The 18,239-nt window shown below is 42.3% G+C and overlaps 1 protein-coding gene across 1 annotated transcript in view; it reads left to right on the top strand.

Annotated features, from left to right (window-relative positions):
- The first annotated feature begins 2,455 nt into the window (after positions 1-2,455).
- The window catches only part of LOC115199577 (transmembrane channel-like protein 2-A), a 26,596-nt gene continuing 10,812 nt past the window's right edge, over positions 2,456-18,239 (top strand). Inside the window, exons 1-8 of the mRNA XM_029761912.1 lie at positions 2,456-2,483; positions 2,794-3,196; positions 6,244-6,393; positions 10,637-10,727; positions 11,318-11,416; positions 12,414-12,556; positions 12,831-12,978; positions 14,436-14,630. Coding sequence (XP_029617772.1) covers positions 2,456-2,483; positions 2,794-3,196; positions 6,244-6,393; positions 10,637-10,727; positions 11,318-11,416; positions 12,414-12,556; positions 12,831-12,978; positions 14,436-14,630 — 1,257 coding nt within the window. The remainder of the gene's footprint in view (positions 2,484-2,793; positions 3,197-6,243; positions 6,394-10,636; positions 10,728-11,317; positions 11,417-12,413; positions 12,557-12,830; positions 12,979-14,435; positions 14,631-18,239) is intronic.

Genomic DNA, 18,239 nt, shown 5'->3' with positions numbered 1-18,239 from the left:
AACCCAGCGTACCGAAAGACGTGTGTCACAAAACAACCAATTCCTCACAGTGATTGGGTGCAAAGAACTGAACTAAATAGTGTGTGATAATGACATACAGGTGTGTGAACAAGTGATTAGAATTCAGGTGATTGCGATCTGGAGAGTGAGCTGCGTTCAGGGGATCTAGGTGTTTGAGAGCGTGAGCTGGAAGCAGACATCACATTAATATTTCTTTCTTAGCTACAGTATACATATCTCCCTGGCATATTACATCATTTATGCAGCAGCTTTGCTGTCCTCTTTTGATCTTAAAGGGCTCACTGTATGGTTTGTACTGTTCCTCTACAGTGGCGCGTCTCGACAGGAACTTGAGAAGTGCAGAGGATGGGAGAAGAAGAATTACCCAGAGAAGGAGGGATACAGCGGGGCTTAGGTTTCAGCATCATGCCCTATTAATTCCCACATAATCACAGGAAGAGTGGCATTAGCTGCTTTCGCTACATGTCTCCGGTTGCCATGCATTATTCACCAGGTCATCCCTGACATGTCACCATAAGCACACAAGCTATTCTTATTAACAGTGAAGGATGAAGCTTAATGCGCGAGTGCATTGTGTATTCGTTGTTTAGTTTCAATTTTCAATTTCAAGTTTTTTAGTCGTATGTATGGGATACGCATGGTGTACATCATCCAACGAAATGCTTACTTGCAGGTTCCTTCTTGACAATGCAACAACAATAATAAATAATAAAATATAAGAATATGAACAGAAAGTGAATGGTTCAGTAGAATAGAATAAACATTTTAGCATAAGTATAATACAGCAAGGCACCATTTATAGTCCAATATATACACGTGTATTGGGGGATGGGGCAAGTGTATAAATTGAGCAGTATAACAAGTCTGGTAGCAGCAGTTGTTATGTGTGCGTAGCATGAATGTATCTACTGTGTGTGTGTGTGTGTGGGGGGGGGGGGGGGCATGAGTGAGTGAATGTGTGCTAAGGTGTGGGGGGGGGCATGAGTGAGTGAATGTGTGCTAAGGTGTGGGGGGGGGGCATGAGTGAGTGAATGTGTGCTAAGGTGTGGGGAATCAGTGCAGGTGGTCAGTCCAGTTCAAGTGTTCAGCAGTCTGATGGCTTGTAGACAGAGACTGACTCTGAGCCTGTTGGTATCAGACCTCATGCTCTGATACGTCTGGCCGACGGTAAGTGAGAGAACAGCTCGTGGCTGGGGTGTGTGGGGTCCATGATGATGCTGCCTGCCTTCCTCAGGCACCGTTTCCAGAAGATGTTCTGAATGGACTTATTGGCATCAAAAGTAGAAATGCATTTATAGACATGTTACGCTAATCTTACAATGGCATGAACTAGTTCTGTCCAAGATGTATCACTAATGGTTATGTTGCAACCCTCATTCTTTTCAGCCCAATTCCATCTTCACTTTAGCGATATTACCATGTCAAGAGCCCATGATAGTATTTGTATAGCACGATCATGTCATAGAGGCTGCTTGTTGTTTCACTTTCCCCTCAAGCTTACAGTACTTAAGAGTTCATTGAATTTTAATGAGAACTGTCCTTTATTTCAGCATTTGTGCTCTGGTTTCGAATTTCAGGGTCAGAGTTACGTACAGTACATGATGGAATATATTGGTGTGAGTTTTCCAACTGTTGGTCAAAACGAATTATCGCTGCAAAACAGGTGACTAATGGTTGTAATGCACCCATGAAAGCATTCAGTTGGAATATGTGTGTGCATGTTGGTGTGTGTACTTTATGTGTGTCAACACGCATGCTGTAAGTCATATCAACTGATGTTTTCTTTTTATTGACATCTCTTTTGTACCCCTTTATTGTCCCTTTAGATTTTGTCTTTCTCCTTCAGGTTTAAAGATGATCATCTCTTGGGCAATATCATTGGTGGTTGTCAGGGAAACAGCCAGTCAAGTAGCCCAAACACAGGTGTAACTGTCGGAGTATGTGAGTGCCTCCACAGGTGTGATGGCTATCTGCTTAGCTGAGGTCTCCATGGCCTGAGAGGGAGAGAGCAGGCTGACCCAAAGAAGATAGTAAGAGGACAACACAACACAAAATGCCTTCTCAGAAGAAAAATGACATTGTAATTAAAATGGAAGATGGTGGGTTGGATTTATTCTGTTCCTTTTTCTTATTTTGGATTTCTCTTGAATACTGAAGAATATTCAGTTCTTCACTTTCTTTGAGGTGTTTGTGGTAAATATGGAAGTAGTACATAGATGTACTACTAGATGTTCTATAACCTGTAACAGAATCCATTCTGTTAAACCATAAAGGAACAGTAAGATTATGGGATTTTTGTTGGTTGAAAGACAAAATACAACATTTGTGGATATTCTGAACGACTGTGGTGTTGCATCACAACGTTTTTTTTATTTTATAGTGGGAATTGAAATCGATGGAGAGTTAGACAGTGGGAGTGAGGGTAAGTCAGAAGATGGAGAAAGTGTTTGATGTGTGTTTATGTGAGTTTGCTTACTTCCTGCAAGTGGGTGTATGTACAGTCAAGCTCACTTCGATTGATTGTTGATATTTAAAAATATATTATTTTGAAAAATATGACATTCCAAAGGGGAAACACACCTTGTCAAAATGATAACATTTAGTTGTCAAAATTATGGAACAAACATCAAAAAGGAAGTGGGAGGCTACCGACCTGCCTGATTTATATGTTTGTTTTATTGTTCAGGTTTGAATGCAATCTACGGATCTATGAAGCCTTTGTCTGTCTGTTAATATTTGTGTGAGATATATACGTGAGTGTGTGTGTATCAGATGAGGCCAGGTGGAGGGACAGAAACAGGAAAGCCAAAGCCTCTCCACGAGCCGGGGGACGGAACGGCAAACCGGCCACCACTGAGGACGAAGAGGAAGAGGATCAGGACGAGGCACCGAGGAAGAGGGCTCGTAAGAAGAAAGCCAGTGCCCAGGACAGCGAGGAAGAGGAGGAGGAAGATGACAGAAGCGTCAAGCGGAAGGGCACAAAGGCTGCGGGCATAAAGAAAAAGGCAGTCAAGGAGGAGAGTGAGGAGGAGGAGGAGGAGGAACGAGGGAAGAAAAAGAAAGGCGGAAAAGTGACTAGCAAGAAGCAGAAAGACGAGCAGAACAAGGAAAAGAAGGGTGATGCCAAAGGCAAAGGAGGGAAAGACAAGAAAAAGAAGAATGGAAAGTACAGCAGGTGCAGTATCCTTTGAGAGGGCCATCTCTCTCACATATCTCCACACTCCACGCACCCTCATGTATGAGGGAGGACTCTGATAGACTCTGTTGGTATATGCCCCTTCATTGTATTGAGTTATTGCTTCAGGGAGTTGAGTTATGAAATTGGGTTATGGGGTTGCGCTAAAGTGTTCCAAAATACTACGACAATGACCCAAGCTTACTATTTGGCACTCGGCAGAAAAAAATACATTTCACACAGTGAACGATCCTATAACGTCAGGTAACGTTTCGATTGAGTCCTGATTGAGTCCAATGGTTTGCCGCTAACACTAGCATGACAACGTCCCTGACATATTTTTTAAATGTCGCCGGAAAACAGTATTTGATAAACATTAGTAGAAGGACATGCTGTAATGGTTCTAAGAACATTTGGGGAAATTATCCAATGATGTTGTTTTTTTTACATTTCTAGAATGTGTTAACTAAACGTTTATGGAGAAATCGTTATAGCCATGTGATGGGAACATCCCTAGGGACATCCATGGGAACCTTGGTTAAAAACGTGTCAACATTATCAAAATGTCACAACTAAAGTTTTGGAAAGGGACAGGCAACCAGAATTTGTTACCAGAGTAGAGTTGGGTTGTAGTGGTATTTGTGCTTGCTCACACATGGGGTAGTGTTAGGTCATAGCACTGAGTTGAGGGATAACATGGTCAGAATGGGGTTGGAGTTTAAGCTAGATTCCTTAATTGAAACAATAACAAAGCGGTACCCCGCCTCTGTTTTGCTAGTCTCCTAATCTGCCACGTTAACCTGCTGTGTAAATTCTCCTAACCTGCCACGTTAACCTGCTGTGTAAATTCTCCTAACCTGCTACGAAAAAGTCACTTCCAGTTGTAGTTGTACACCCTCTAGTCGGAACCCAAATTCTTAGATGCAAGACTGACCATCTATGATATCACAATTAAAGTGTTGACCATGTTTTGAGGCAATACAGTTTTGGTTAAAATGTGCATTGTTTAAAAAAGTAAAAGAGTAAAAACAAGCTTATATGTTGTGTTCTGATGGGGTATGACAGTTGAACTAAGCTCATGGGGCATTTACAGTGCATTCTGAAAGTATTTTCCACATTTTGTTACATTACAGCCTTATTCTAAAATGTGTTAAATAAAAAAAAACTTCATCACTTGACATACAATACCGCATAATGACAAAGTGAACACAGGTTTTTAGAAATGTTTGCAAATGTATAAAATATAAAAAGCAGAAATACCTTATTTACATAAGTATTCAGACCCTTTGCTATGAGACTCAAAATTTAGCTCAGGTGCATCCTGTTTCCATTGACCATCCTTCAGATGTTTCTACACCTTGACTGGAGTCCACCTGTGGTAAATTCAATTGATTGGACATGATTTGGAAAGGCACACACCTGTCTGTATAACGTCCCACAGTTGAGAGTGCATGTCAGAGCAAAAACCAAGCCATGAGGTCGAACGAATTATCCATAGAGCTCCGAGACAGGATTGTGTCGAGGCACAGATCTGGGGAAGGGTACCGCATCATTGAAGGCTCCCAAAAACACAGTGGCCTCCATCATTCTTAAATGGAATAAGTTTTGAACCACCAAGACTCTTCCTAGAGCTGGCCGACCGGCCAAACTGAGCAATCGGGGAGAAGGGCCTTGGTCAGGGAGGTGACCAAGAACCCGATGGTCACTCTGATAGAGCTCCAGAGTTCCTCTGTGGCGATAAGAGAACCTTCCAGAAGGACAACCATCTCTGCAGCATTCCACCAATCAGGCCTTCATGGTAGCTTGGCCAGACGGAAGCTACTCCTCAGTAAAAGGCACATGACAGCCCGCTTGGAATTTGCCAAAAGGCACCTAAAGACTCTCAGACCATGAGAAACAAGATTCTCTGATCTGAGATTAAACTTTAAACTCGTCAAGTCTGAAGGAAACCTGACACCATCCCTACGGTGAAGCATGGTGGTGGCAGCATCATGCTGTGAGGATGTTTTTCAGCGGCAGGGACTGGGAGACTAGTCAGGATCGAGGGAAAGATGAATGGAGCAAAGTACAGAGAGATTCTTAATGAAAACCTGCTCCAGAGCGCCCAACACCTCAGACTGGAGCGAAGGTTCACCTTCCATCAGGACAACGACCCTAAGCACACAGCCAAGACAAAGCAGGAGTGGCTCCGGGACAAGTCTCTCAATGTCCTTGAGTGGCCCAGCCAGAGCCCGGACTTGAACTCGATCTAACATCTCTGGAGAGACCTGAAAATAGCTGTGCAGCGACGTCCCCATCCAACCTGACAGAGCTTGAGAGGATCTGCAGAGAAGAATAGGTGAAACTCCCAAAATACAGGTGTGCTAAGCTTGTAGCGTCATACCCAAGAAGACTCTGTAATCACTGCCAAAGATGTTTCAACAAAGTTCTGAGTAAAAGGTCTGAATACTTACATAAATGTAATATTTTCATTTGCAAACATTTTTAAAAACCTGTTTTTGTTTTGTCATTATGGGGTATTGTATGTAGATTGATGAGGGAAAAAAACTATTTAATACATTTTAGAATAAAGCTGTAACGTAAAATTTTTGGGAAAAAGTCAAGGGGTCTGAATACTTTCTGAATGCACTGTATATAAGTTATATTCTTTTTACATTTTCTTCAAAAAATCAGAGGGTAAACATCATTCATTTATAAGTCCAAAAATAGATGTCGCAACTAAGGATTCTAGCTTTAATGTCTGGTTGTTTCAATGGATAGACATGCTTACTGGATAATTCTAGGATATGTCTGTCATTTGACTTGCATACTGTATACCCCCTCTTGTCGCTTCATTTCTCGCTCTGTTCTCTTTTTGTATTTTCTGTTGGTCTTCCAGATGCTTTTCAACATTATGTGACAAGTCCAAAGTCCTTCTGAGTTTGTACCATGATAATGTGGCACTGTGTAAAGCCACTGGCCACCTCAACTAGAACTCTACTCTGGTTGACACATGATTGACCCTGACTTGACCCCTGGCACTTGGTGACAGCTCTTTCTTCTGACAGCTCTTCTTCTTCGGGCGAGTCAGGGGACGAGGATTCTCTGTCGGAGGGGGAGATGGCTTCTCTGAAGGAGGAGGTGGAGGAGAAGAAGAAGCTGATAGCCACTCTCAGGAACAAACCGTGGCGCATGAAGAGGAGGCTGAAACTCCTCAAGTAAACAAAATGGACGCATTTCACATGACATGTGCATTCCTCTGCCAATTTCCCATTGGTTGATTGCCTTCATGACCCATAGGGACTTGCTCTTGCTGTTTTTCTCTTTCCTATAATACTTTACACATTCCTGAAGGTTTATACCGTCACTTGGCACACAATTGTATTTGTCACATGTGCCATGAAATGCTTACTTACAAACCCTAAATCAACAATGCAGTTTTAAGTAAAATAAGTGTTAAGAAGTCTTTTGGACCTAGACTTGGCGCTCTGGTACCGCTTGCCGTGCGTTAGCAGAGAGAACACTCTGTGACTAGGGTGGCTGGAGTCTTTGACAAATTTCAGGGCCTTTCTCTGACACTGTCTGGTATAGAGGTCCTGGATGGCAGGAAGCTTGGCCCCAGTGATGTTCTGGGCCGGACGCAATACCCTCTGTAGTGCCTTGCAGACGGAGGCCGAGCAGTTGCCATACCAGGCAATGATGCAACCAGTCAGGATACTCTCAATGGTGCAGCTGTAGAACGTTTTGAGGATCTCAGGACCCATGCCAAATCTTTTCAGTTTCCTGAGGAGGAATAGGCTTTCTCGTGCCCTCTTCACAACTGTCTTGGTGTGTTTGGACCATGATAGTTTGTTGGTGATGTGGACACCAAGGAACTTGAAGCTCTCAACCTGCTCCACTACAGCCCCGTCGATGAGAATGGGGGTGTGCTCGGTCCTCCTTTTTCTGTAGTCCACAATCATCTCCTTTGTCTTGATCACGTTGAGGGAGAGGTTGCTGTCCTGGCACCACACGGCCAGGTCTCTGACCTCCTCCCTATAGGCTGTCTCATCATTGTCAGTGATCAGGCCTACCACTGTTTTGTCATCGGCAAACTTAATGATGGTGTTGGAGTCGTGTCTGGCCATGCAGTCCTGAGTGAACAGGGAGTACAGCAGAGGACTGAACACGCAGCCCTGAGGGGCCCCCGTGTTGAGCATCAGCATGGCGGATGTGTTGTTACCTACCCTTACCACCTGGGGGCGGCCCGTCAGGAAGTCCAGGATCCAGTTGCAGAGGGAGGTGTTTAGTCCCAAGGTCCTTAGCTTAGTGATGAACTTTGAGGGCATTCTCACATAGGCGTTCCTTTTGTCCAGGTGGGAAAGGGCAGTGTTGAGTGCAAAAGAGATTGCATCATCTGTGGATCTGTTGGGACGGTATGCAAATTGGAGTGGGTCTAGGGTTTCTGGGATAATGGTGTTGATGTGAGCCATGACCAGCCTTTCAAAGCACTTCATGGCTACAGACGTGAGTGCTACGGGTTGGTAGTCATTTAGGCAGGTTACCTAATTGTTCTTGGGCACAGGGACTATGGTGGTCTGCTTGAAACATGTTGGTATTACAGACTTAGTCAAGGACAGGTTGAAAATGTCAGTGAAGACACTTGCCAGTTGGTCAGCGCATGCTCGAGGTACACGTCCCGGTAAAACCGTCTGGCCCTGCTGTCTTCCTAATGTTGACCTGTTTAAAGGTCTTACTCACATCGGCTATGGAGAGCGTGATCACACAGTCGTCCGGAACAGCTGATGCTCTTATGCATGTTTCAGTATTACTTCCCTCGAAGCGAGCATAGAAGTAATTTAGCTTGTCTGGTAGGCTCGTGTCACTGGGCAGCTCTTGGCTGTGCTTCCCTTTGTAGCCTGTAATAGTTTGCAAGCCCTGCCACATCCGACGAGCGTCGGAGCCAGTGTGGTACGATTCAATCTTAGTACTGTATTGACACTTTGCCTGTTTGATGTCATTGCGGGATTTCTTATAAGCTTCCGGATTAGAGTCCCGCTCCTTGAAAGCGGCAGCTCTACCCTTTAGCTCAGTGCGGATGTTGCCTGTAATCCATGGCTTCTGGTTGGTATATGTACGTACAGTCACTGTGGGGATGACATCATCAAAGCACTTATTGATGAGGCAGTGACTGATGTGGTGTACTCCTCAATGCCATCGGAAGAATCACAAAACATATTCCTGTCTGTGTTAGCAAAACAGTCCTGTAGCTTAGCATCTGCTTCATCTGACCACTTTTTTATTGACCAGTCTCTGGTGCTTTAGTTTTTGCTTGTAAGCAGTAATCAGCAAGATAGAATAATGGTCAGATTTGCCAAATGTCGGGTGAGGGAGAGCTTTGTTCGCATCTCTGTGTGTGGAGTAAAGGTGGTCTAGGTTTTTTCCCCCTCTGGTTGCACATTCAACATTCTGGTAGAAATTAGGTAAAACGGATGTAAGTTTCCCTGGATTAAAGTCCCCGGCCACTAGGAGCGCCGCCTCTGTATGAGCATTTTCCTGTTTGCTTATGGCCGTATACAGCTCATTGAGTGTTGTCTTAGTGCCATCCTCGATTTGTGGTGGTAAATAGACAGCTAAGAAGAATATAGATGAAAACTCTCTTTGTAAATAGTGTGGTCTACAGCTTATCATGAGATACTCTACCTCAGGTGAGCAAAACCTCGAGACTTCCTTAGATTTCGTGCACCAGCTTTTGTTTACAAATATACATAGACCGCCACCCCTTGTCTTACCAGAGGCAACTGTTCTATCCTGCCGAAAATGTTTTAAAGCCGCCAACTGTATGTTATTTAGGTCCTCGTTCAGCCACGACTCAGTGAAGCATAAGATATTACAGTTTTGAATGTCCCATTGGTGAGATATACGTGCTTGTAGCTCGTCTATGACTGTACGTTGGCTAATAGGATCAATGGTAAAGGCAGATTACCCACTCGTTATCAGATCCTTACAAGGCACCCAGACCTACGTCCCCGATATCTCCGTCTCTTTCTCCTGCGAATGATGGGGATGAGGGCCTTGTCGGGTGTCTGGAGTAAATCTTTTGCGTCAGACTCGTTAAGGAAAAAAATTAATTATTCCAGTATGGGGTGAGTAATCGCTGTCCTGATATCTAGAAGCTCTTTTCTATCATAAGAGATGGTGGCAGAAACATTATGTACAAAATAAGTTACAAATAACGCAAGAAAACACACACAATAGCACAATTGGTTAGGGGATCGTAAAACGACAGCCATCTCCTCCGGCGCCATTATTCCACGTTGTTTCAACGTAATTTTATTGAAATGACGTGGAAACAACGTTGATTCAACCAGTGTGTTATTTATCATCTTATTTGTGATATTTATGTTTTTGTTTAATTTAATTAAAGCCTAATTGTTTCTGATGCTACATTGCCTGATACATTTTCCTATTTTTTGAGTGCGTGTGAAATCCTTTAAACTACTTTGTGGAACGACAAAGTAGTTAGATTGTCCATCACCTTTTGAAGTTTTTAGGAGTTTCGTGAATTGGCTTTGCTGATTGATGTTCTTTGAATTTAGACAGTTTCTCACTTGTATCTCCACCAACGTGAGTGTATCTCCACTGACCAGTATTAACCTATCATTCACTCATAAAAGGGTTCTACCCGGAACCATTTAAAGTTCTTCAGTTTGTCCCAGTAGCAGATCCCTTTTATGGTTCCAGGTAGATCCTTTTAACTTAACACAAAACCCTTTTAGAATTTTTTTTTTGTTTCTAACAGTGTTGGGTTACATTCAAAACAAACAAGGCCTGCTGGACTTGTGCCCTCTGGGACCTGTGTTGAAGAAACACTGTATTCCAGCCAGGGTTGTGAGCTGGCAGTCACTTACAGGTCAGGACACAAGCACTGTACAGTATTAAGACAGATGAGACGCCTTGACTTTTTCATGAGCTCAACACTGTCTAATATGCATGCAGTTGTAGCTGCCTGTAGCTTGCCAATTCCCTCTCATCACTGGTCTTTCCAGGTTGATAATCTTTCATCACATGGCCTCCTCCACATTTCCCTGACTAGTAATTTACAGTCTTGATTGATGGATTGGTTGTTTTCTCATCTACTTAATTTAATCATGACTAATTCATGATTGGGGCGGCAGGTAGCCTACTGGTTAGAACGTTGGAATAGTAACTGAAAGGTTGCAAGATCGAATCCCTGAGCTGACAAGGTAGAAATCTGTTGTTCTGCCCCTGAACAAGGCAGTTAACCCACTGTTCCTAGGCCGTCATTGAAAATAAGATTTTTTTCTTAAGTGACTTGCCTAGTTAAATAAAGGTAAATAAAATGCACCTGTTATAAATTTGAAAAGTTCATTCATTGGTTGGTGTTGTTCATGCCAGTGATTGATATGGTTTTTTTTTGTTGGTTGACGGGTCATCCTTTTTTATGGGTTGGAATTGTAGGGAATGCCAGGCGTTTGTGGAGAAGTTTGAGGGGGCTCTGGGAAAGGGCAAAGGGAGGAAGCTCTATGCCTACAAAGTCATGATGGCTAAGGTAACTTTTCATGACCATATCATTAGCAGAATGTTTGTTGCCCTCATCAGTTACAACCTGATATGTTAGTCAGGAACTATACTTCTGTGATAAACTTATCTTTTCAAATATTCTCTCCTAACCTTTTTATTTCCTCAGAAAATGATCAAGTTCAACCGTGACTTTGACAATTTCAAAACGGCCTGTATTCCGTGGGAAAGAAAGATAAAAGAGGTTGAGAGTGTGTACCGTTATTTAAAGCTATTTGAGTTACTATCTTGCTCATGTCATGTAGTTTTATCTATTCATCATGTAACTTTTGGGGTTTGACCTCTAACCCTCAGGTCACTTTGGGTCATCTGTGGCTTCCTACTTCATCTTCTTGCGGTGGATGTACGGTCTAAACCTGGTCCTGTTTGCGTTCATGTTTGGTCTTGTGGTTCTCCCAGAGGTGAGCAGCTTTTTACCTTAAGCGCAGAGTCCATTGTTTTGCAATACTGTTGTAGTACATTTGGTCAGTATATGGAGAGATATCGAAGGACGACTCACTGTCTCATTCTCCCTATCCCCACTTCCCTCTCTTTTTGTTTCTCTTTTCCTACTGTCCGGAGGTGATGATGGGTCTTCCGTATGGGTCTATTCCCAGAAAAACTGTTCCCAGAGCAGAGCAGGACAGAGCCATGGACATCTCTGTCCTCCTTGATTTTGGTGTGAGTATCTTGGGAATGACTTACTACTTCCTTTGGAGTGACACACTTCCTTCCAAGCAATTGCCTTGTGATGTCACATTTAGAAACCTTGTTTAGACTTAAACTACTTCAGGTTCAGGTTTACTTGACATGATTATAGCTATGAAAAAACATACATAAAATGTGATGTCATACAGTACTTTTAAGACATAAGGTGTCATACATGTTCATGAATAACTGCATGATAATGCACTGTACTTGCAGGCTTTAAGTTAAGTGTTACACATTTTCAGTAAGAACATATGCCATTTAACAGACACTTTTATCGAAAGCAACTTACAGTCATGCGGCATTCATTTTACATAGTGGTGGTCCTGGGAATCAAACCCACTACCCTGGCGTAACAAGCACCATGTTATACCAACTGAGCTACAATGGACCATGTCAGGGTAACTGCCAAGCAAACCGAGCACATAGCAAACCTGCCCAGTCTTAATGTTAATTGCTATCTTATCTCTGTGCCAGTAACATCGACTGACAACAGGCAGCAGTGAAAAGTAAGTCGAGGAAGTTGTCCAAATGAACGCAACTCTGTATTTGACTCTTTTCTGATGGACCCTTGATAAGTTATTCAGTGGGATGGTTTTGCAGGCAGTTTGGTTGGTTGGGTTCTCCCTGTATTTCAGATCTCTGTCGGCTGGTAATGACAGAGGTATTGCTGATTAGAATATTAAACACAATGTTATGCCCTGCAGTTGATGAAAGGAATCCAGTCATATCCACCACACAATAGCGGGGTCCTGCTAACTATACATAGACCACTGTATCGCCATCTGATCCTGCCATTCTTTGATTGGGTTTGTCATATGCCTATGTGCTTGGTTTGCTGGTGTGTAATGTGTTTGGCAGGGCTGGCCCTAGGCATAAGAACCTGTCACTATTATTTTGCATCTACATCAGCTTTCTTTGAGATGGATTGCTTTCATACATCCATAATTATTTTTGTTTATTTCAACAGGGTTACTGCAAGTACTCTATTCTCTTCTATGGTTTCTATAATGACGAGCGCACCATCGGTGTCCTCCAGTTCAGACTGCCTCTCTCCTACCTACTAGTTGGTGTAGGCATCTTCGGCTACAGCCTGATGGTGGTCATTAGAACGTGGGTAAAACACACACACACACACACACACACACACACACACACACACACACACACACACACACACACACACACGTGCACACAGTAAATACTAATCCACATTCACACCCCGTATCTAAAATATTGATGCTAACAACCCTCCCACTGCCAGCTCACTCCTTCCGCATTTTTCCAGTCAGCACTTGGATTCGAACAGCAACCCTCCAGTTACTTGCCCACATCTCTAACCCCCCCCAGTACAGTGTATGTAACATCCATCTTCTGTGTTCCTCAGGATGGCCCGTAACTCGGACGAGGGAGGAGACGGTGGGGATGACGGACAGTTCACCTTCGCATTTAAGATGTTCACCAGCTGGGATTACCTCATTGGCAACCCAGAGACAGCCGACAACAAGTATGCCTCCATCACCACCAGCTTTAAGGTAAACACAGCAGAAGCTAATTCTTATCCATAGCTAGTAGGCCTACCTTCTACTATCTTGACCCTGTTGTTTATGACATAGGACGATTCCACACCAGGACAGCCTGGAAATATTTTGGCTATCTCACATTGCTATAATAGAAACTTCATTGGGAGGAAGGATCTTAGATATCTTAGATCCCTTTTTTCTTTGGGGGGGGGGGCATTTTAAGCCCTTTTTAGACCTATATATGCCTCCTGTAAGACCATATGATCCGTACATGACACAGACAACACCTTGGTGTCATTATACTCCTTATAGTGTGCTCTAACATATGGAGTATGTCAACATTCTGAAAAAATAAATGTATGACCCATTTTATACATAGAAATGGACATTTATGTAACTAACCAATCACAGCCCTCCTTTAGGATTGCACATTCAGCAAATCACTAGCAGAAGGAGTTCCATTTGAATACATTTTCCCATACACTGTGTTGGTGGTGCTGATAAAATGTATTATAACTTCAAAATAAGCAGAGAGCCCACTCTGGAAATGTGATGTACTTGTAGAGTATATTGTTCCAAACAATGTGTCTTAAAATTAACAAAATCAAAAAGGCTACTTTTGAGATTAATATTAATAGTTTCAACTTTGAATAAAGGAATGTGTCTGTGTGTAGCTGGTGTAGATGAGTCAGGCGCAGGACAGCAGATATGAGTAATGTACGCAATTTTACTCAACAATAATCACAATACACGTCAAATAAATCCAAGGCCACAATAACGGACCGCAATACAATAAACAATCACTCACAAACAAACATGGGGGAACAGAGGGTTAAATAATGAACAAGTAATTGGGGAATTGAAACCAGGTGTGTAAGACAAGGATAAAACAAATGGAAAATGAAAAGTGGATCGGCGATGGCTAGAAGGCCGGTGACATCGACCGCCGAACGCCGCCCGAATAAGGAGAGGGACCGACTTCGGCGGAAGTCATGACAGAATGTGATTAATTGTATTTCATAATCTAGATATACTCCATATGTTAGAGCACACTATAAGGAGAACAATGGCACCACAAAGTTGTCTGTATCATGTACGGATCACAGATCATAGGGTCTTACAGGAGGCATGTATAGGTCTGAAAAGGGTCTAAAATTGACACTTTTATCATTCTTTTCTGAAAGATGACTCTTGATACAAATGTAACAATGATGTCAAACATCTTCCTGCATTGAAGTTTATATGTGAAAATTGCCAGAACAATCTGAGATACCTAAAATGTTTTTGGGCTATCCTGGCATGGAATCTCCCCATAACATTGTTCTGCAAATATCCGTTCTCCTGCTCTTATCTTCAATCTCCCAAGAATCATATGCACATAAAATGTACTCCATGTAGGAGCCTACACACTTACTATCTTCAAACAAAGTATTCTCTGTGTTTCTCACTGACCGGACTGTTCTTGGTAGGAATCCATAGTAGACGAACAGGAGAACCAGAAGGATGAGAACATCCACTTGCGGAGGTTCCTGCGGGTTCTAGCCAACTTTTTAATCCTCTGCAGCCTGGGGGGCAGCGGCTTCCTCATCTATTTTGTGGTCAGGAGGTCTCAGGAGTTTGCCAACCTCGATCAGGATGAGCTTTCCTGGTTTGAAAAGAATGAGGCAGGTACAGTTGTTTTGATCAGATACAGTGCTTGCAAAGTATAAAGTATTCAGCCTGTTTGTTTAGGCAAGTCTAAATTAGTTCAGAAGCAAAATATGGCTTAACAAATCACATACAGTGGCAAGAAAAATGATGTGAACCCTTTGGAATTACCTGGACTTCTGCATAAATTGGACATAACATTTTATCTGATCTTCATCTAAGTCACAACAATAGACAAACACAGTGTGCTTAAACTAATTACACACAAATAATTATACATTTTCATCTTTATTGAATACACCGTGTAAACATTCACATTGCAGGGTGGAAAAAGTATGTGAACCCTTGGATTTAATAACTGGTTGACCCTCCTTTGGCAGCAATAACCTCAACCAAATGTTTTCTGTAGCTGTGGATCAGACCTGCACAACGGTCAGGAGGAATTTTGGACATTCCTCTTTACAAAACTGTGTCTGTTCAGCAACTTTCTTGGGATGTCTGGTGTGAACCGCTCTCTTGAGGTCATGCCACAGCATCTGAATCGGGTTGAGGTCAGGACTGGGCCACTCCAGAAGGTGTATTTTCTTCTGTTGAAGCCATTCGGTTGTTGATTTACTTCTGTGTTTTGGGTCGTTGTCCTGTTGCATTACCCAACTTTTGTTGAGCCTCAATTGGCAGATAGCCTAACATTCTCCTGCAAAATATCTTGATAAACTTGGGAATTCATTTTTCCATCAATGAAAGCAAGCTGTCCAGGGCCTGAGGCAGCAAAACAGCTCCAAACCATGATGCTCCTTTCACAATACATTACAGTTGGGATGAGGTTTTGATGTGCCTTTTTTTCTCCACACATATTGTTGTGTGTTCCTTCCTAACAACTCAACTTTAGTTTCATCTGTCCACAGAATATTTTGCCAGTATCGCTGTGGAACATCCAGATGCTCTTTTACATTTTAGTCATTTAGCAGACACTCTTATCCAGAGCAACTTACAGTAGTGAATGCAGACATTTCATACATTTTTTTTTGTACTGGCCCCCCATGGGAATCAAACCCACAACCCTGGCGTTGCACACACCATGCTGGCATTGCAAACACCATGCTCTACCAACTGAGCCACAGGGAAGACTTCTTCCATGGTGTCCTCCCATGAACACCATTCTTGTTTAGTGTTTTATGTATCGTAGACTTGTCAACAGAGATGTTAGCATGTTCTAGAGATTTCTGTAAGTCTTTAGTTGACACTCTAGGATTCTTCTTAAGCTCAATGAGCATTCTGCATTGTGCTCTTGCAGTCATCTTTGCAGGACGGCCACTCCTAGGGAGAGTAGCAACAGTGTTGAACTTTCTCCATTTATAGACAATTTGTCGTACTGTGGACTGATGAACATCAAGGCTTTTAGAGATACTTTTGTAACCCTTTCCAAGTCAACAATTCTTAATCTTGTGTCTTCTGAGATGTCTTTTGTTTGAGGCATGGTTCACATCAGGCAATGCTTCTTTTGAATAGCAAACCCACATTTTGTGAGTGTTTTTTATAGGGCAGGGCAGCTCTAACCAACATCTCCAATCTCGTCTCAATGATTGTACTCTAGGTTAACTGGCTCCTGACTCCAATTATCTTTTGGAGAAGTCAATAGCCTAGGGGTTCACATACTTTTTCCAACCTACACTGCGAATGCTTAAATGATGTATTCAATATAGACCTGAAAAATACAATAATTTCTGTGTTATTACATTAAGCAGACTGTGTTCATCTCTTGTTGTGACTTTAAAGACCAATTTTTGCAGAAATCCAGAAAATTCCAAAGGGTTCACATACTTTTTCTTGCCACTGTAAGTTACGTGGATTCACTCTGTGTGACATAATAGGGGTTGACATGATTTTTGAATTACTAACCTTTCCTCTGTCCCCCATACATACAACATTTGTAAGGTCCCTCAGTGAAGAGTTGAATTTCAATCACAGATTCAACTACAAAGACCAGGGAGCTTTTCAAAACCCTCATAAAGAAAGGCAATGATTGGTAGATGGGTAACAATAACAAATCAGACATTGAATATCTCTTTAAGCATGGTCAATTTAATAATTATGCTGCGGATTATGTATTAAACCACCCAGACACATCAAAGATACAGTCATCCGTCTGAACTGAGCTGCAGGACAGGAATGAAATTGCTCAAGGATGCTACCATGAGGACATTGATGATTTTAAAACAGATACAGAGCTCAATGGCTGTGATCAGAGAAAACTGAGGATGGATCAACAACATTGTAGTGACACAACAATGACCTAAATGAGTGAAAAGAAGAATACAAATATTCCAAAAGGCACTAAAGTAATACTGCAACATATCAAAGCAAAGGAATACACTTTTTGGCATAAATGCAAATACAACACAACACATCACTGAGTAACTGCCTCCTTATTTTCAAGTATGATGGTGGCTGCATTATGGTATGGGTATACTTGACATCGGCAAACACTAAGGAGTTTTTCAGAAAACGCGGTGGAGCTAAGCACAGGAATTTTTCTCCCACTTTGACATTACAGTGTTTTTAATGTAGATTGTTGACAAAATAATTACAATCAATTTTTATCCCACTTTGTAACACTATAAAATGTGAAGAAATCAAAGGGGTCTGAATACGTTTGCAAGCACTGTACATGCTGTGTTATGGTTCATCTCGTCAAATGCAGTGAGCCAGAAATGTACATTTGTGTTTGTCCTGCTTTCTTCAGCCTTAGAAAAAAAGTGCTATTTAGAACCCATAGCTGAAACCTTTGAATAACCCCAGGGTTCTACCTGGAACCAAAAAGGGTTCAACTATGGGAACAGATGAAAAACCTTTCAGAACAAAAGGTTCAAAATATATCATACCATAAAGGGTAACGCTTCATTTTATGTGTTCCTTATTACAGTGTAATTTTATTTTTTATGTGAACAAGTTCTCACTGACAACTGCGACCTGGCCAAGATAAAGCAAAGCAGTGCGACACAAACAACAACAGAGTTACACATGGATTAAACAAACATACAGTCAATAATACAATAGAAAAGTCTATATACAGTGTGTACAAATGAGGTAAGATAAGGGAGGTAAGGCAATAAATAGGCCATAGTGGCGAAATAATTACAATTTAGCAATTAAACACTGGAGTGATAGATGCGCAGATGATGAATGTGCAAGTAGAGATACTGGGGTGCAAAGGAGCAAAAAAAATAACAGTATGGGGAGGAGGTAGTTGATGGGATATTTACAGATGTGCTATGTACATGTGCAGTGATCTGTGAGCTGCTCTGACAGCTGGTGCTTAAAGTTAGAGAGGGAGATATGAGTCTCCAGCTTCAGTGATTTTTGCAATTCGTTCCAGTCATTGGCAGCAGAGAACTGGAAGGAAAGGCAGCCAAAGGAGGAATTGGCTTTGGGGGTGACCAGTGAAATATACCTGCTGGAGCGTGTGCTATGGGTGGGTGCTGCTATGGTGACCAGTGAGCTGAGATAAGGCGGGGCTTTACCTAACAAAGACTTATAGATGACCTGGAGCCAGTGGGTTTGGCGACGAATATGAAGCGAGGGCCAGCCAACGAGAGCATACAGGTCGCAGTGGTGGGAAGTATATG

This window comes from Salmo trutta, chromosome 9 (genome assembly GCF_901001165.1).
Source record: "Salmo trutta chromosome 9, fSalTru1.1, whole genome shotgun sequence".
Lineage (NCBI taxonomy): Eukaryota > Metazoa > Chordata > Actinopteri > Salmoniformes > Salmonidae > Salmo > Salmo trutta.
Note: the sequence above shows the minus strand (reverse complement) of the source record. Positions and strands in the feature narration are given on the sequence as shown.